The following is a 20121-nucleotide window of genomic DNA, read 5'->3' as shown; positions in this document are numbered from 1 at the left end:
ATATTTAATGTTTTCTAACATTTTTAAATCTTGTAGTCTAAAGTTTACTTATTTATTTAAACCTATAATTCACTCAACCTTTATGTTGATAGTTTACTTGCATGTTTTCACAGGTACTTGAGTTTTGTGATGCTTCCGCTGTGTTTAGAAGAGTCTGCATGCATTTGGGCAGATTTTATGATACAATTTATGAAACTTAAGCTTGCATTCTATTTTTGGATAATTTAAACTTGTGGGTTGTTGGCAAGGTTTTGTGTCAACTTTTGGTTTATTGCTATGGTTGGTTGTTTTAAAACTACATGTTTTGGGTTTTTTTCCTTTTTGGGAAACTTTTGAAATAAAAGAATGCAACTTTGTTTATTTAATTCATTTAAGTCCGATCAAGCTGTGGGACCAACTGACGGATCTATTAAGTGTTTTGACGGGGTCGTCACATGTGGTATCAGAGCGTTGGTTGTAGGGAACTAGGCGGTCTTAATGTGGTCAACCCATGGTTTTTAGGGTGCATTAGAGTCTAGTCTACAGCCTGACCTTTTTGCTATAGCATTAATATGCATTTCATTTCGTATAAGTTATATTATTAGCTTTTATATCTCTTTGGTATGTGGTTTGCGGTTTTGCTGTTTGCAGGTGTCGACTTCGAGTGATAATTCCGTTGCTGCTCCTGCTCCACCGTCTCCTGCTAGACGTCGTGCTAATCAACAAGAGATCGATGATCCTGTTCATTACTATTTTTCTACCATTACTCATATGAACCGGGCTTATAATGAGGTGACACGTATTAATGCCCTTAGTGATTGTTTGCGCACTTTGTCACATAATGAAGTTATAGACGAGATCCGTGCTGACATGGGTAACTTTATCACCTTCAAGCATAGGGTTGGGGATGCAAACCGTAAGCGTGATCGAGAAGTTAATGCTAAGTTCGAGGCTCTCGAGAGCACTGTCCGTGGGTTGAAGGAAGAGTTGGATGTTGTGAAAGGGAAGTTGCGTAAGTATGAGGATCCTGCCGAGACTCATGCTGGACCAGCTTATCACACCTGCTCTAAGCGAATGTGATGTGATTATTCATATTGATTATCTATTTCATAACACTTAATGTCCTTTTTATACATACATTTTGGGTTATGTACGGCGTTTTGCCGAGGATTTTATTAAGATTTTGTTATGGGATATTTTTCATTATGTATGGATGGTTATTTTTATGACATCTATTATCATTATCATGTTTTATTTCTGATGTTGTGGCTCTTGGCATGTTATATTATGCGTAATATATGTTCATGAATGTTAGGTGCTATGTATGTTGTATGATGTTATCATAAAATATGTATGCATGTGATGGTTATTTCTATAACAATCATAACTATCATGTTATTACTCATAGTGTTTGTTAACTATTATTTATGATGGTTAATCTTTTCGTGTTTTGATCTATTCCTTTATGACACTAGTATTATTCTTGGTACTAACGGATGTGTTATTCTATTTTGAAGATCATGCCTCCAAGAGAGTCCACTGAAGCGCGTATGCAACGCCTGATCAATGAAGGAATTGCTGCTGTTATGGCAGCAAATGCTAATGTTAACGCCAATGGGAACAACAACAACAACAACCAGGTGGAATGCTCCCACAAAACTTTTATGGCTGGTCGACCCCAAGAATTCAGTGGTACGGAGGGACCAATAGGGCTTACTCGTTGGTTCGAGAAAATCGAATCTATTTTCAGGGTCAGTCGGGTCCGTGAAGAGGACAAAGTTAGTTTCGCTAGTTGCACTCTCAAGGATAGTGCCTTGACATGGTGGAACAATCTGGTTAGTAGTTTGGGGAACGATGTAGCTTATGGTTTGGCCTGGAATGATTTTAAGGAAAGATTGATCACCCACTATAGACCTCGGGGTGAGCTTAAGAAGCTAGAGGTTGAGCTCAAGAATTTGAAAATGCATGGCACCGAGTTAGATGCCTATGAACGAAGGTTTTTCGAGTTAACTTTGCTGTGTCCTAGGGTTTATGCGGATGAGGACCGCAAAATTGAGGCTTACATTGATGGTTTGTCCGAGAAGATTGAACACGGGGTTGAGTCTAGTGAACCCCAGACTATTGAGGCGGCTATGTCTATGGCCCACAAACTTAATGATAAGGTGTTGAGAAGAAGCAAGACTACAGTTGCTGAAACTAGTGAGGAGGTTGTCGAGAAGGCTGATAATGGGAAACGAAAGTGGGACAACAACCGCAATCAAAACCAAAATCAGCAGAAGAAACAAGATACCTCAGGTGCTAATAACAGAAATCAGCATGTGTGTCCTCGTTGCTATAAAGCTCATGATGGTTACTGCACAGTTACTTGTAAGAGGTGCTCCAAGCAAGGGCACATTGCTAAAGATTGTACAGTGCTTTTGCCGGGTTCTGCTACTCCCGTGGCTGGTGGTAATAATAATAATGTTAGTAATAGAGGTGGTAACGGAAATGGTAATGGGAAATCGAATAATGGAGGTAATAAAAGGGTTTGTTATGAGTGTGGGAAGCCGGGGCATTTCCGAGATACTTGTCCCAATAAGAAGACTACAGAGACTGCACGCGGCCGAGCGTTCAACATTAATGCTAAGGATGCTGAGGAAGATCCTAAGCTTGTTACTCGTACGTTCTCAGTCAACAATTTATCAGTTTATGTACTATTTGATTCAGGGGCTGATTTAAGTTTCGTGTCGAGTAAATTAAGTCCGAGAATCAAAACGCCGTTAACTCCCTTAGACAATACTTATGTTGTTGAAGTAGCTAATGGTAAAGAACTTACTGCTAAGACTGTACATCGTAAATGTAACATTAATCTGGGTGGTAGGGATTTTGAGATAGATTTGATACCGATTGAACTTGGTAGTTTTGATATTGTTATTGGTATGGATTGGTTGTCTGCGAACCGTGCTAAGATCGTGTGTTATGATAAGGCTATTCGTATTACTGATGTGATTGGAAAGCCACTGATGGTCTTTGGAGATAAGAAATGCACACAGTTAAATCTTATTAGCTGTATGAAAGTTCGTAAACATCTCCACAAAGGCTGTCATGCTATTCTTGCTCATGTTGTTGATCCTAGTAAGGAAGTGAAGAACATTGACGACGTTCACATTGTTAGGGATTTTCCCGAGGTGTTTCCCGATGACTTACCTGGCCTTCCGCCGCAACGCGCGGTAGAATTTCAAATTGATCTTGTTCCCGGCGCTGCTCCTGTAGCACGTGCTCCTTATCGTCTTGCGCCTTCCGAACTTCAAGAATTGTCGAGTCAACTCCGTGAGTTATTAGACAAAGGTTTTATTCGTCCTAGTTCGTCCCCTTGGGGAGCTCCCGTTCTGTTTGTTAAGAAGAAAGATGGTTCTTTTTGTTTATGCATTGATTATCATGAACTGAATAAGCTCACTGTTAAAAATCGTTATCCTCTTCCGAGAATTGATGATTTGTTCGATCAACTTCAGGGTTCGTCTGTTTATTCAAAAATTGATCTTCATTCTGGATATCATCATTTGCGTGTTAAAGAATCTGATGTTTCAAAAACTGCTTTTCGCACCCGTTACGGTCACTTTGAATTTCTTGTAATGCCGTTCGGATTGACAAATGCACCTGCTGTGTTCATGGACCTCATGAACCGTGTGTGTAGACCCTATCTGGACAAGTTCGTTATTCTTTTCATCGACGACATCCTTATCTATTCTAAGAGTGATGAAGAGCACGAAGAACACTTGAGGTTAGTGCTTGATTTGTTAAAGAAAGAAGAGTTGTACGCTAAGTTCTCTAAGTGTGCCTTTTGGTTAAGAGAAGTTCAGTTCCTTAGTCATATTGTTAATAAACAGGGAATACAAGTTGATCCTGCTAAAATTGAGGCGATTGAAAAGTGGGAAACCCCGAAAACTCCTACTCAGATTCGTCAGTTCTTAGGGTTGGCAGGTTACTATCGAAGGTTCATCCAGGATTTCTCTCGTATTGTGAAACCTCTGACTGCTTTAACGCATAAGGGGAAGAAGTATGAGTGGAAGGATGAACAAGAGAACGCTTTTTAGATTTTGAAGAAGTTGACTACCGCTCCAATTTTGTCACTACCGGAGGGTAATGACGATTTTGTTATTTATTGTGATGCATCGCGACAAGGCTATGGTTGCGTTTTGATGCAACGAAAGAAGGTTATTGCGTATGCGTCACAACAGCTGAAGATTCACGAACAGAACTATACAACTCATGATTTAGAGTTGGGGGCTGTTGTTTTTGCGCTTAAGATTTGGAGACACTATCTTTATGGTGTTAAGAGTACTGTGTACACCGATCACAAGAGTCTTCAACATATCCTCGATCAGAAACAGTTGAACATGAGACAACGAAGATGGATTGAGACGTTGAATGATTATAATTGTGACCTTTTATATCACCCGGGTAAGGCCAATGTTGTGGCTGATGCATTGAGTCGTAAAGAAAGGACTGAACCTCACAGGGTTAGGGCCTTGAATATGACAGTTAGATCAAACCTTGTTAGGCAGATTCTTGAGGCACAACAAGAAGCCTTAAAGGAGGAGAATTTCGTGAAGGAGAATGTAGAAAAGGTAGCTAAGAAGTTTGAAGTACGAGCTGATGGTACTAGGTATTTTGCGGGACGTCTTTGAGTTCCAAAATTTGGAGGTCTTCGACAACTTGTTTTGGATGAGGCTCATAAGTCTAGGTACTCTATTCATCCTGGTTCAGGAAAGATGTATCAGGATCTTAAGGAGCTGTATTGGTGGCATAATTTGAAAGGTGATATAGCTAAGTATGTGACTAAGTGTTTGACATGTGCTAAGGTCAAAGCTGAACATCAAAAACCGTCTGGACTTTTGGTGCAACCAGAAATTCCCGAGTGGAAGTGGGAAGGTATCACTATAGATTTTATTACTAAGTTACCAAGAGTTTTGGGTGGCTATGATGCGATTTGGGTGATTGTAGATCGACTCACTAAGTCGGCTCACTTTTTGCCGATTAGGGAGACGGATTCGATGGAGAAACTCACCCGTTTGTATTTGAAAGAGATTGCTTCTAGGCATGGCGTTCCTGTTTCCATTATTTCCGACCGAGACAGTCGATTTGTGTCGAGGTTTTGGCGATCTTTATAGGAAGCCTTGGGTACTAGGTTGGATATGAGCACCGCTTATCATCCTCAAACGGATGGTAAAAGTGAAAGGACCATTCAGACATTAGAAGATATGTTGCGAGCGTGCGTCATTGATTTTGGAAATTGGTGGGATAAATATTTGCCGCTAGCTGAGTTTTCTTATAACAACAGTTACCACGCAAGTATTAAAGCCGCACCGTTTGAAGCTTTGTACGGTAGGAAATGTAGGTCTCCTATTTGTTGGAATGAGGTTGGGGATGCTCAACTTACAGGTCCAGAGATTATTCACGAGACTACTGAGAAGATCGTACAAATTAAAGAAAGGTTGAGAATTGCTAGAAGTCGGCAAAAGAGTTATGCCGATAAAGGAAGGAAAGATGTTGAATTTCAAGTTGGTGATCGTGTTATGTTAAAGGTTTTGCCTTGGAAGGGCGTAATCCGTTTTGGTAAAAGAGGGAAGTTAAGTCCTCGCTTCGTGAGACCTTTTGAGATCATTGAAAGAGTTGGACCGGTGGCTTATCATTTGAAATTGCCACAAGAACTCAGTGCTGTTCACGATGTTTTCCATATTTCGAATTTAAAGAAGTGCTTGGCTGAATTTGATCAGACTATTCCTTTGGAGGAACTTCAAGTTGATAAGCAATTGCATTTTATTGAGGAGCCTATTGAAATCATGGACCGAGAGGTTAAGGCTCTTAAACAGAGCAGAATTCTTATTGTTCGGGTCAGATGGAACGCTAGACGCGGTCCCGAGTTCACTTGGGAGCGTGAAGACCAGATGAAGCAGAAATACCCGCATTTGTTCTCAGATGCCGAGTCAACCCCTGCGCCTGCTTAAATTTCGGGACGAAATTTCCGTAACGGGAAGGTACTGTCACGACCCTACTTTTTCCGTTATCTTTTTCAGTTAATTATTTAACGGCCGTTAACTGTTAGTGTGCCACGTCATTTCTATGACCTATATTATTATTTTTGTAATATATATATATATATATATATATATATATATATATATATATATATATATATATATATATATATATATATATATATATATATATATATTAATTATTATGGGTTATGTGAATATTTGTATTCATATTTTAAATTTATACGTTTCTACGTCTCGCGGATTTCCATCCGTCGAATCTTTTTGGTTTTCAAACCAACGGTTGAGTTTTTAGGACATTTAAATCCTAAATATTTTAAATATGATATTTTAAGATCATATTATTATATAGTGTATTTATATTTATTTTTCGTCGCGCGTTTGTTATCTTTCCGAATTTTTAATCGCGTAAATGCGTTTTCGCGTTTCGGGATTCGTTCGGGCTTTTAGGCTACAAGGAATTGGACATTTAGCAAACTTGGCCCACTAAGGGGCCCACTCCACACCAAACTCGGCCGAACACCCCAAGGGGAGGGGGTGTTAGGCTCCCTTGCTTCTCATTTTTGGCATTTCACTTTTATTTCACCAAAACCTAATTTATTTTGTGCTCTCCCTTCTCCCTTCCCCTTTGGCCATCGCCATCCACCACCAATATCACCATCGTCATCATTTTTCAAGCTTGGATCAAGTATTGATTAGTATAAACGCGTTCCTCTCTTCGTTCTCTACACGATTACATAGATTGTTTCTCGATTAGGGTATAAACCCTAACCCTAGAATTTTCAATTTTTCAATTATTTTCTGTATTTTGATGTTTATTTAGTAGTATGATGTTTGTGGATTATTGTAATGATATTTGTATGCATAGATGTACTCGAAATCACATGTTTTCGGTTTGTAAAATTCTGGACAGCAGCTAATTCGTGTATTCTGAGTTTGTGACTGATATAAATGTTAAAATAAACTATCTAGATGAGTTCCTCTCATCAAGACATTAATTTTAGACTCCGGATTCATGTCGTTTCGATTCCCGGAGCCCTAGTTATGATCAAATTAGTATTTTGTAAAGATTGAAATGTGTTATTGACATGAACCAGGTTTGGTCCGACTTTGTGACCATCTTTGGTGTCTTTAGGGTGTTTTAGTGTGTTAGGACTGATGGTGGGACGAACTTTCATGTTCGGGTCACCTAAATCAGAGCCACGGTTCACCCGTTATGACTAAAACACGGTTTTGAGAAAATTGAAGGTCCAAGTGGTGTCATGGCTGATTACCACGACTTGTGGACTGTTCTTGGTGTGTTCTTGAGTGCACCATTGTGTCGGGTGGTTTGAATAGGCGGAGATGCATATAAGGCTCGCCAGAAATCGACACCCGGGGCTCAAGATACGACCCGATGAACTTTTGAATTAAAACTTATGATTAATTCTAAAACTTATGATAAAAATAATGAATTTCATTATTAATTAATTACTTATGATAAAAGAAGTAATTATTATTATTTAAGACTTATGATATAAATATTTATTATATCATTTATTATTATTTATGATTTAATTGACATTTTAATTTAACTTATGATTAATAACACTTTTATTATTAATGGAAAATACTTATGATAAGTATTAAATTTATTTTATGAGCATATTATTATAAGACTTATAATAAAGATTAAATAATTATTTAATTATTATAAGACTTGATTATAATTTAATTATGATTTAATTATTAAATACTTATGATTTAATAATTATAATTAGAAACTTATGATATGATTAATAATTCATTATCAATTAATAATACTTATGATATGATTTAAAATTTATTATTAATTAATAATACCTATATCATGATTTATATTTAATTAATTAATTAAATACTTATGTTAACTTTAATAATTCATTCTATTTAATTAAACTTATGTTATGACATAATTATACACTTTTAACTTTAATAAACATTATAACTTATGTTATTATTATAATTTACACTTTTTAAAGTAATGTTGACTATGTTTGACCAAGGTTGACTTTTGAGTTGACTTTCGGTTGACTTTGACTTTCAGTTGACTTTTGTTGACTTTCTAAATAAGGAAACTTTCCTAACTTAAAAACTTTCTAAAAATAGAACTTTCTAAATTTGGAAACTTTTCAAAAATAGAAACTTTCCAAAAATAGAAACTTTCCTAAAATAGAAACTTTCCAAAAATGGAAACCTGCTAAAAATAGAAACTTTCTAAAAATAGAAAGTATGTGTCCGTACGCTGTTCTAGTCAAACCGATGCTTGCCGAGTATTGTTCTATGTCTACTTGCAACATGTACAATAGCTATCATACTAAGACTTGACCTAAGTTAGTTATTTATATCGACCTGCTTTATTTATAGGTCGGCGTTGTGATCATTCCTGATCACTTTACTCTATTTGATGTTCGCTTGTTTGTGTGGTTTCTTCAGTTGCTTTTAAGGTGAGTTATAGTCCCGTTTTTACATACTTTTCAAAGTATATTTTTGGGATGTGATTACATGCATTTTTATTTACGTTTAGACACAAGTAACAGTTAAATTTAATTATTCAGTGTGAGTTGGACAAAAATATTCCCTAGTCTGGTAACTGTAATCATTGGTTTCTACCGGTGAACGCGAATCCTATGGATAGATCTATCGGGTTTGACAACCCCATTTCGAGCTAGTCGCGCTAGCAATTTATAATCGGAATGTTTAGTACTTCGTAATTTGTTGTAGATACACTGTCCAAGTGTATATTTTTATTTTATTTTGGCAAGGGTAAATAAAGGGTTAAGTGGTTACCAGGTGGCTCATTGATAATGGAATAATGTTTAATGTTTTCTAACATTTTTAAATCTTGTGGTCTAAAGTTTACTTATTTATTTAAACCTATAATTCACTCAACCTTTATGTTGACAGTTTACTTGCATGTTTTCACAGGTACTTGAGTTTTGTGATGCTTTCGCTGTGTTTAGAAGAGTCTGCATGCATTTGGGCAGATTTTATGATACAATTTATGAAACTTAAGCTTGCATTCTATTTTTGGATAATTTAAACTTGTGGGTTGTTGGCAAGGTTTTATGTCAACTTTTGGTTTATTGCTATGGTTGGTTGTTTTAAAAGTACATGTTTTGGGTTTGTTTCCTTTTTGAGAAACTTTTGAAATAAAAGAATGTAACTTTGTTTATTTAATTCGTTTAAGTCCGATCAAGCTGTGGGACCAACTGACGGATCCGTTAAGTGTTTTGACGGGGTCGTCACAGTATTGATATAACAAATCAAATGTATCGAATTCCATATATATATATATATATATATATATTAATAATACAGATTTTAATATTAATATTATCATTCATAGCTATATTTCAACTTGCATTATTTATTATTTAATAATCATATGTTATATGATAACCTTTATTGAATATTTATTATTCATAAATTTTATATATATATCACAATATATATATATATATATATATATATTAATTAATCATCAAATCATATATGGTTATATATATATAGATTTATTTTAATTTTACTTCTAATGTTTATTTTATAATTTCAAATTATTATATATATTCTCACTTATATATATATATATATATATATATATATATATATATATATATATATATATATATATATATATATATATATATATACACACACATATTTATTTACACACCATTATTCGTGAATCGTCGGGCACAGTCAAAAGGTAATTAATTACATAATTATAAATTTTCAAACTTTCGAGACTCAACATTACAGATTTTACTTATCGTGTCGGAAACATATAAAGATTAAAGTTTAAATTTGATCGGAAATTTCCGGGTCATCACAACTGTTCCTATTTATCATTGCGGCGAAAGGACTTAACTACCTTACGAAAAAGGCGACAAGTGGTGGGGTTTTCAAAGGGGTCGAAATCGGGAACGATAAGGTCCTAATCTCACATCTCCAATATGCGGACGATACCATCTTCATTGGGGAGTGGAGTAGACAAAACTTTTGCAATCTAATGAAGCTCCTAAAATGTTTTGAAAACTTGTCGGTCCTTAAAATTAATTTTCAAATGAGCCTTGTCTACGGGTTAGGCGTGAATAAAATTGAAGTGGAGGGCATGGCTAATCGAGTTAATTGTAAAGCTGGGGAGCTACCTTTCACCTATCTTGGCCTCCCTATAGGCCGAAATATGAATAGGATTGAAAATTGGAGTCCGGTATTAGAAAAGTTTAGCTCGAAGCTTGCGGAGTGGAAAGCTAGAACTGTTTCTTTTGGTGGAAGGTTTTGACGCCTGTAAAATCGGTCCTCAGTAGTTTACCGCTATATTACTCCTCTCTCTTTTGTGCCCCCGTGAGTGTATTAAATAAATTAGAAAGTCTTAGGTGTAATTTCTTTTGTGGAGGGTAGGGTGATAAATCTAAACTAATTTGGATAAAATGGGACGACACTCTTCTACCTTACGGTGAAGGGGGTCTAAACATCGGGAGTCTTCGGGGTAAAAATCTTTCATTATTGGGGAAATGGTTTTGGCGGGCGCAATGTGAACCTAATGCTCTGTGGGTTTCGGTCATAAAAAGCATTCACGGGTTTAATGGGATACTCCCCTCTTCGGGTCTAAACAACCTGAAGGGAAAGGGTGGCGTTTGGGCTAACATTCTACGTGCAGGAACTTCCATTGACAAGCTAGGTATCGACTTCAGTAAGTCCTTTATAAAGACAATTGGCGATGGTGTCAATTTTGGTTCGAGACATGGCTTCCAGGGGCGCCTTTAAAAGAGAGATACAAGCGGTTGTTTTTTCTAGAGTCAAATCAACAGGTTAATGTCAAAGATCGAGTGCAATGGTCAGAAGTAAGATGCATCTTCTCTTGGAATTGGGTTCGAGCTCTTACAGGTTGTGCTTCATCTGATATGCAACAGCTACTTTTTGAAATTTCAAGTTACGCTAAGGAGGATACTAGCAGGGATAAATGGGTTTGGAGTTTGGCTTCTAATGGTATTTTCACTACAAAGAAACTCTCTAAACTCATAGACGAGCAATTGTTCTAGGGTGGCAGCTCACGGCTCCCAACACTGCGAAATCAGTATGTGCCAGCGAAAGTGGAAATTTTCATGTGGAGGGTCCTGAAAAGGCGGATTACAGTCCGTACCGAACTTAACAAAAGAGGTATTGATTTGGATTCCGTTAGGTGCCCTCTATGTGATGACGACGTGAAAACCATCGAACACTCCTTAATCTTTTGTCGGCATTCTCTTGACATTTGGGATCGTGTGTACAAATGGTGGGGTCTCGGGTCCTTCACTAACCTTAGCATCAACGAAGCATTCCGGGGTAATTGTAATCGAGTTGGAATGGACATGTGCATATCTCATTTGTTTTAATCGTAACCAAAAGGTTTTTTCGAATTCAAATTGGAACGGTCCGTCGGCTTTAATGGAGATTCAACTTAAGTTGTTTGAATGGATAAATACTCGCAATAAGCAACGAAAGATTGATTGGCTTGAGTGGATTTCCACACCTTGGTCTTGTTGTTCATAAACTCTACTTTGTATTATAGTTGCGTTCTCTGCAACTTGGTGTTGTGATCTCGCGTCTGGTATGTTTTTATAGTTTCGTGCTTCGTAGTTCTCGTGTTTGTACAAGGGTTAGGCCTCCCCTTCTTTTGTGGCCCTAGAGTTTTAATACAATTGCCTTTTCGGAAAAGAAAAAAAAAAGATTAAAGATGAAAAAAAACAACAGCTAATGAATGTGATTGTATAAAGTTACATGGCGCATTATTTTGTAAAAAAAAATTGTACGTAGTAAAATTTCTGTAAGTGTATTCTGTAATTTCTATTACTCCGTATAAAAACCCCAATCTTTTTCCCTCCTTTATTTCCCGCCGGAGACCGCCATTAGTGACGTATCTCCACCACTTTCACTGCGTCGACCGGTAAACCAGAACGGCGTTATGGCATCCACATCAGCTCACCGAACCGATGTAGGTTCATCGAGAATGAAATCTGCAGCTGTAACACTTTCCGACGATAACCAAACACTCCTCGTAGTAAATATCTTCCACTGTTTTTTATTATTCATGAAAAATAAATTAATACAAAATCATACATCGAATTATTGTTTAATTAATTAATTTTGCGGTTTCAGGATATTCGAAAAGCTATGGTTACCATGAAAGATATTGGGGTTAGTCTTGAGAGACAAAATAAAACACAAAAGGTACTCCAATTTTTTTTTCCTAGGGTTTCATTTTTATTTTTTATTTTTGCTATTCACATTAGGTTAATCCTGTAACATTAGGTTATAGCTTGAAAGTGTTTTGTAACATATACATAAATTCACATCAATTGAGGTATTCAGTTATCAAGTTTATGAATGTGTTAAATTATATGATCCTCTTTCAATATCAAATGAACCCACTCTTATACATTATAATCATGTATGTATCTTTATTTTACTATTTTATAATTTGGTTGTGCTATAGGTGAAAGAGCTTGAAAATGAGTTTGTGGAGTTGGTTAAAACTTATGAGAATTGTGCTAATCTTTCTACTGCAATTGATTCTGTTGGGAACACATATCGGCCTGGTGAACAGGTTTATGAAATGCTTTATAGCTATTCAATTGGTTCTTGTTTAATATTGTTACAATTCTTAGTTCTGTTACCGATTGCCAAAATTGCAGCTGACCGATTTTAAGAAGTTGATAGACACCGAGATGGCAAAGGTAAACCGTCGTTCATCATCTAGTTCACAAGCTAAGCAGTTGTTACGCCAATTCAAAGAAGCTATTTGGGTAAGTTTGTCCACATTGTATATGTGTATCTGAATATCCCTTCATATTAGAATTGTAAATTGTATATCACATTCATGGATCAAGGGGATAATTACTAATTTTTATTGCCACTCGCACAAGATTTAAACTCTCAAAGAATATATTGTAATCCACAATTAGAGCTACTGTCCTTAGAGGATTTTTGAAATAATGTTGTTTAACATTATATGCAAGTAATTATGTAACTTAACCCTGAAATTTAATTGAATGTACTTTGTCTTCTGCTTCATACAGAAAGTGCATAATCATGGACAACCGATGCCTGGTGAAGAACAGGAAGATATTGTGATGACTAGTACACAAAGCAACCTTTTAAATCCAGTTTGCCCGCTAAGTGGAAAACCTGTTATTGAACTCTCGGAACCTGTTCGCAGGTGTGCTCTCTGTCACTTGATTTACTTTTAGCGTTTTTGATAAACGTGATAGCTATTTTAACAATGAGTATATTTAAACCTTCCAAGTAGGTTTAAAGCATTAAACGTTATCTTACTTTCCGTGACCTTTAAATACCACAAGAATTCAAGATAATATTTATGTTTTAAGTTCAATGTTACTACATCTTTATCAGCTATGGAATGGCTAAAAAGTGGGATTTCATAAGTACATTTTCAGTTAAAACCCCATTTTATAGTAAATCACTGGATACTTGTATGTTATCCCCAAATGGTAGATCTTACATTCTTTGACTCTTAAAAACTCCTCTGTTTCAATGCCTTTGTTTTGTAAAATTGGGTCAGTATTTGTCATGTTTTGTGTCAAATGGGTCAAATCAAAATGTGTACAACGGGTCATCTGGGAGAGTTGATCAAAACCTACATATTATGAAGAAACAAAAAAATGGCCAAAAATTGCTTGGGGGTCAGTCCAACCTGAACCTAAAAATACCCGTTTCAACACGAAATTGTTTTGACTATATATGCCTACCCTGCCCATGGCCCAATCTGCCTATCGTGTCAGTTGTAACATTTCATTTGCTCGAAGTGTATTGCCTTTAATCAAATAACTCTGCCAACATCTTGTCTAGCTTGCATTTGTTTTTGCAAACATAGTTCATGGTCATACTCGTATCCCTTTTATTCGCAATATCCCCACGTGTAATCTTATTCTTATCCAATTGAAAATGTGAAAGAACTAGGTAATGTATTCAACCTTTATCATACCATTTACCTGAATTATCTATATTTTGGGACCCAGAATCAAATCTGCAAATATGTTGCAAATTGTTTCTGCGAATTATGATTGATTTTTGATCTTTCTATGATACGCTTTGACAGTAAGGACTGTAAGCATATATACGAGAGGAAGGCTATCATGCAATACATCATGGCTAAGAATGGACAACCTCAATGTCCAATGGCAGGTATAAATTTAAGATTTCGTTTTTTATGAATAGGAAGATGTGGCTTCTTGTTTTTTTCTTACCATGTACTCTTTTATTTCAGGGTGTCCTAAAACCGTAACTGCAGATAGAGTGGTATGTGACCCCTTGTTACGTGTCGAAATCGAGGAATCGCGCGCTATGAATGAGCAAACTGCCCGGCCTAATATCATAGAGGATTTCACAGAGGGTTCTGAAGCAGAAGATTCCGATTGAAAACAATGTATTCAAACTTGATTATAGTTTCCTGGATGTATAAAGATGACATGGATCTTTTTATGTTCATGTGGGGTACTTTTGTTGTCTTCTTGTGAAGTTTAGAACATGAGGATGCGTTTGTTTTAAGAAAACATGGAAATTTTTGGAGGATTGTTACAAAATTTCAAGAAAATTCAGGATGCTTGGACCTAAACGTGCAACTGAATTATTAGAAAACGAAATCATTTATCTTTGTATTTCGATAACGACATAGGATGTCGTTAACACACTTAAAATATTTGTATATAGCAGTTGATTATTAGCTTTATGGTGGCAGTTAACTAATAATACAAGTGTTTTAAGCATGTTAGCAACAACTTTCAGGCCTTCGTTAACAAAATCCTTTAGTTTTTACATTTTAAAACCCTCCAGCACTATATACACAATCAATCACTGCTTTTAACCGCTATATTGCGCACTATTAACTTCACATATCTTTCCCTTTTTTCATTTCTTTGTACCGAAAGAACTAATATTTTCATGCAATATGAAGATCCGTAAATCATTAATCATTATGAAATACATCCGTGTTCGGATTAGGTAACAGCCCTTTGCTCTGTAACACGAGTTAGTCCTGTACCACGCTCTTAGATGCATACGAAACCTGCCCTTAGTATCGAAACATTTACAGTATTTATTTGTATACTTGGCAGATATAGTCATGTATGTAATGCAGGCCCTCAAGTATCCATAATACAATTTAATAATGCAAAATTATTGAAAAAGAACCATTTATTATGAGAATGGGTGAATGAGAAAACCCATTTGAAAAGAATTTAATTAAATTGTAAATAATACTTATGGATTAATGGCACTGTAGTAGAGTCCATAAAACAAAGAAGTTGCACATGGGTAGTTGCTGGCAATAGCCATTTCCTTATTGACTCCCCAACCTCCCAATCAGTTAATAATAAAATAAATTAAACAATCACACCTTCCTTATATTCATGCACATTCTCATGTAATCCAAAAATAATGTCCCTTTTCTTCTTACGTTCATTGGTTATATACATATTAAACAACACTCATTTGACAGAACCTGAATACTTTTTTAATTCTATATACAATGCATATATATGTTGCATCAATCTCAATATCACATGAGTCAATCTCACTTCACCTCCACCAATCATAACCTTCTTCATTCACAGCTTAACTTAGTCCACCTTCATAACAGATATTTTCATTCAACATAAAAATTCATCAAGTTTGTGTCTTTTTTAAGTATGGAAGAAGATGAAGCTGGAGATCTATTGGAAGACAGTTGGTTTTTCGGTAATTTGCTTAACACGAAACCAAGAACTATCTCTAGATGTTATTCGGATCTTGCTTCTAATTCTTGTCCTTATCCTAACCCTTCCTTGTCCTCAAATCAAGACCATGTTATCAATAATGAGCGAAAATATTCGAGCTTTTCTTCAATGAAGCAACCCCTTGTTGCTCCTATAAGTCTAACTCGATCACCATCTATGCCAGCATCAATAGAAACACAATCCTTATTAATGGAAAAGCCCAAAATACCTCTTAAGCTAAAAAGTTCAAATTTTTCTTCAAGAAAGCAACCGCCCGTTGCTCCATCAAGTCTAACTCGAACACCATCTTTGCCCAATTCAAAAGAAACACAATACTTCTCCATAAAAAAGACAAACCCAAGTCCAAATTGGACCCCGACTTCGTCCATGTCAACCTCCATAGATGAAAGTGATCAAGAAGATGAAGAAGATCAAGAAAGTGAGTTTAGTTTAGGTAGATTGATAAGACAAGCATCCATGAACCATTCACACACAACGAATCCACATCGACATACACCTAAGGTACATATACATTCCTCCAAAACGTGTAGATCGGCAGGGACACGCTGTACTTGTGTTGCCTTTGGCAACCCACTAACCCACCCTCGAAGGGCTGCCTTTGGCAACCCACTAACCCACCCTCGAAGGGCTGATGCCAGGCTATTACCTCCACTGGGAAACCAACCATGAAAGGCTCGAGCAACACTCGAACCTGCGCCAATCTCTAAATAGCTTTCACATGGTGGGCCCCCAGTATCAAAGGCACGGGTACCACTGAGCTACTAGCTCATTGGTGGTACATACGCATTCCTATTTCTAGGTTTACGACATATATTGTTCTAAATATCAAGATCAAGATTTATAGTCATAATGATATAACTCTTTGTACGAATTTGCAGCCAATGACAGAAAATGTACAGAAGAAGCCTGTGGTTGATCAAGAAAAGATTAGTAGTGATATGAGAAAGATGGAAAGAAACATGAGAAGCAAAAGAACAAAGAGTAAAGGTGGTAGTGGTGCTCCTTTAATTCCAGAAGGATTGGGTAATAAGAATTCATCAGAAGATATGAAGGCACATATCAAGTTCTGGGCTAGAGCTGTGGCTTCTAATGTGCGCCAGGAGTGTTCATGATCATGATAGTAAGCTTTGTGAAATCTGAATAAGTTTGGAATTAGTAAGATATATGTATCATAAAAAAGGTATCTACAAACTGTGCTTAGATGGATTATATATGTTCAACTCTTCCATTATTGACTGGATTCATGTGTATGTTGGCCTGTCAAATTTTAGATGTTTCAATGAACTACAAAATTAATGGACCTTTAGATTATTGTACAATTTTTGTTCAAATTATTGTTGGGAACAAAGTATTACTGTAAAAGATGGGAAAATATAGTTGGTTGTATCAAACTATACAAACTCTATATCATGTAAATTATACAGATAATGTTTTCTTTGTTCAAGTTATTGGGGAAGTATTTCAATCGAGATATGTGTGGTCTAATCGAGTTATCTTGTGATCATTTCTGACACTTATATGTGATCGTACACCCTAAAATTTGTTAGTGATATTTGAACACGAGTCCCTTGTTAGAATATTAGGACTCCAACTAGTAGACTATGTAAGGATGGTTTCTCTTGTAAACTTACGACTCGATATTGGGATCCATTTAATCAAATCGTTATTACCAAATTACGACATTCAAACTGAAAATCGACCTTTATGTCATGACGTTATTACCAAACGCTAATTAACGGCACAACTATAACATTAATGACAAAAACGCATGTATTGAATTCATACGCATACAAAAATCAACAGAATCATCAATACATAAATGACAAAAACACATGTAATGAATTCATATGCATATAAAAATCAACAAAATCATCAATCTAATCATTTAAACTTTCTCATATCCTCCAACAACACAATCTCATCAGAATCATCCTGTTATTTTTGAATCAACAAATGATACATTCATAGCCCATACATAGTCAACTGTAACTTCAGTTGCAGACAATCAAAAAGGTACGAGTACAGACAAATGTTATCCAAGCTTAAAAAGTTGATCTAACGCCATATGTCAATCGACCGGTTATTTAAAATTTAAAAGACTCAACTTTCAAGCACCAAGCAAACTGATTGACATGTGAATTTAGACATATATTTAGACCTGCATGAATATTATATCATCAATATAAACTGAAGATGAAAATGATGATTGATATAAAAGATTTAGGGTGGATCTTCTGATATAAAAGATTTTGTGTGGCGTGCATTAAGGAAAAGGTTACCGGTAAGAATAGAACTTGATAAACGGGACTTGGATCTTCATAGTGTACGGTGCCCGCTGTGTGACGATGGAATGGAAACGGTTGAGCACACTTTCATCTTTTGTAAACAAACTTTGGATATTTGGGATAGAGTATTTAAATGGTGGAATATTGGTCCCTTCTCAAGCTTCTCGCTCCAAGAAATTTTCGAAGGTAAGGGTCCAACAACTTCATCGAGTCTCGGCTTGAAAATATGGCAAGCCATGGAATGGACCTGCGCTTACTTGATTTGGGAAAACCGAAACCATATGGCGTTTCAAGGAAAAGGTTGGAACGGTCCTATGGCGATTAACGAGATTCAACTCAAATCGTTCGAGTGGATAGCAAATAGATCGAAAGGAAAAAAGTTCGAGTGGCACAAGTGGTTGCACAATCCAAGCGAGTATCTTCATACAATCTAGGTTCTTTTTCGTGCGGCGGATGCATCCTTTGCATCTCTAGTTCATAGCAATCTCCTGTTATATGTATAGTTCGTGCTTATATAGTCTAGGTTTTCTTCGTGTATATGTTCCTCACCTTGTTGTTGCATAGATGCTGCTATGTAAAATGTATCTTGGTTTGGTTCTTTAATAAAAGCTTGTTTTTTTAAAAAAAAAAATAAAAGATTTAGGGTGCGTTTGATAAAAATGAATAATAAGCGTTGAATAATTCATAATTAAAATGATAGTTCTGAATGAAATTACTTGACAATAAGCTGTTTTATAATCTTCTTGAACAAAAAATGTGAATGATGAAACATTAGTTTATTAACCTTTACATGAATAAAAACTACTCCGTACAATATAGTTGTTAACTAAGTATTCTTGATATAATTTAAAGAGAATATTAGATAAATCTTAAGTGCTTAATGGTTAAGAGAGAATTCCAGCTCGAATGGTTCAACACTAGATGTTGAACTATTCAGCACCACGTGTCATTCAAAGGTCATAAACAAAATTCGTTGAATGTTGAATGGTTCTGCATTTAACGTTGGATCATTCAGTAATAAGTAAACACACGCACCCTTACTTTACATAGAATCGGAACGTTACTTGAGAACGAATCGGTGCTTTAGGGAATGACAAAAGCTGGACATGATAGAAGCTTGGACTTGTTCATTCCTAGATTATTATACTATATACTCCCTCCGTCTCATTCCAATAGTCCACAAACAAAAAACACGCAGTTTTAGAAAATCCCACTAACTTCATTTCTCCACCAATGAAATATCTTCTCTCTCCAGATCCACCAATGAAATATCTTCTTTTCTTTCTATTTATGGAAGTGGACTATCAGAATGGGACAACCCAAAATAGAATAATGCCCTATTGGAATGAGACGGAGGTAGTAATATAATATAACTATGTTCTTTTGATAAAACATACATGAATATACATGCATTATTTTTTAAGGTGACTTTATAAGCTTTGAATATTTATTTAATTTGAATTTTTAATTTTTGCAATAAAGATAAAGTAAATGTGAACTTGATTGATATCACAAATTTAGCGAGCATCTACTGTTTTAGTCGTATCACTTTCGCACGAATTACAACTTAGTTGATACAAAAGCTCAAGTACTCATAACTGAAATGACTATAAATTCTAAATTTATTTTAGGGGGAGGCACAGACCCTCCTTACCCTATAATGCTCCGTCTTTGAAAGTGAAGATGAGAAGATCAAGCTTGTCCACCTGTTATGATCCGATAAAAGTATTGTATGTTTGGGTAAATCAAACACTATTTAGTTCGATAATTATGTGGCGACAACACTATTCATGTCACTGATATAACCATGAAAATTTATCTCAAAGGACATGGCCAATGAGGTCGGTTGCAAAAACAACATAACCTCAAACAACGTACACGATGCAAGCTGTTTGGAAACACTAACTAGAGTCAGTTGCATACTTTTGGGTCATGAAAACTCCATGTGATGACCCGGAAATTTCTGACTTAATCTTTAACGTTTCCGACACGATAAGCAAAGTCTATGAAGTTGAATCCTAAAAT

At 35.9% G+C, this 20121-nt stretch overlaps 3 protein-coding genes across 3 annotated transcripts; all 3 read left to right on the top strand.

Moving 5' to 3' along the window:
* Positions 1–10101: 10101 nt before the first annotated feature.
* On the top strand, positions 10102–11080 carry LOC139842885 (uncharacterized). Its single transcript, XM_071832985.1, has 3 exons — positions 10102–10296; positions 10440–10731; positions 10794–11080. The coding sequence occupies exons 1-3, from the start codon at positions 10102–10104 to the stop codon at positions 11078–11080; spliced, it is 774 nt and encodes a 257-aa protein (XP_071689086.1).
* Positions 11081–11865: 785 nt separating this feature from the next.
* On the top strand, positions 11866–14770 carry LOC139845564 (E3 SUMO-protein ligase MMS21-like). The gene is made up of 7 exons (XM_071835824.1): positions 11866–12078; positions 12177–12248; positions 12514–12624; positions 12713–12823; positions 13097–13236; positions 14137–14222; positions 14305–14770. Exons 1-7 carry the CDS (start codon positions 11983–11985, stop codon positions 14454–14456), a joined length of 768 nt encoding a protein of 255 aa, XP_071691925.1. The 5' UTR covers positions 11866–11982; the 3' UTR covers positions 14457–14770.
* An 862-nt stretch (positions 14771–15632) lies between these two features.
* LOC139904443 (uncharacterized) lies at positions 15633–16985 on the top strand. The gene is made up of 2 exons (XM_071886373.1): positions 15633–16312; positions 16690–16985. The coding sequence occupies exons 1-2, from the start codon at positions 15725–15727 to the stop codon at positions 16921–16923; spliced, it is 822 nt and encodes a 273-aa protein (XP_071742474.1). The 5' UTR covers positions 15633–15724; the 3' UTR covers positions 16924–16985.
* The last annotated feature ends 3136 nt before the right edge of the window (positions 16986–20121 follow it).

The sequence above is a fragment of the Rutidosis leptorrhynchoides genome, chromosome 4 (genome assembly GCF_046630445.1).
Source record: "Rutidosis leptorrhynchoides isolate AG116_Rl617_1_P2 chromosome 4, CSIRO_AGI_Rlap_v1, whole genome shotgun sequence".
NCBI classification, from domain to species: Eukaryota; Viridiplantae; Streptophyta; class Magnoliopsida; order Asterales; family Asteraceae; genus Rutidosis; species Rutidosis leptorrhynchoides.
Note: the sequence above shows the minus strand (reverse complement) of the source record. Positions and strands in the feature narration are given on the sequence as shown.

Excerpts from the sequence above, each read along its gene's own strand:
- LOC139842885 (XM_071832985.1), top strand. The coding sequence starts at position 10,102 with ATGAGCCTTGTCTACGGGTTAGGCGTGAATAAAATTGAAGTGGAGGGC. Across the intron at positions 10,297-10,439 it reads CGGAGTGGAAAGCTAGAACT|GGTGATAAATCTAAACTAAT; the intron begins GTTTCTTTTGGT and ends TGTGGAGGGTAG. Across the intron at positions 10,732-10,793 it reads CAAGCTAGGTATCGACTTCA|GGGCGCCTTTAAAAGAGAGA; the intron begins GTAAGTCCTTTA and ends CATGGCTTCCAG.
- LOC139845564 (XM_071835824.1), top strand. The coding sequence starts at position 11,983 with ATGGCATCCACATCAGCTCACCGAACCGATGTAGGTTCATCGAGAATG. Across the intron at positions 12,625-12,712 it reads CATATCGGCCTGGTGAACAG|CTGACCGATTTTAAGAAGTT; the intron begins GTTTATGAAATG and ends CCAAAATTGCAG. Across the intron at positions 14,223-14,304 it reads ACCTCAATGTCCAATGGCAG|GGTGTCCTAAAACCGTAACT; the intron begins GTATAAATTTAA and ends CTTTTATTTCAG.
- LOC139904443 (XM_071886373.1), top strand. The coding sequence starts at position 15,725 with ATGGAAGAAGATGAAGCTGGAGATCTATTGGAAGACAGTTGGTTTTTC. Across the intron at positions 16,313-16,689 it reads CACATCGACATACACCTAAG|CCAATGACAGAAAATGTACA; the intron begins GTACATATACAT and ends ACGAATTTGCAG.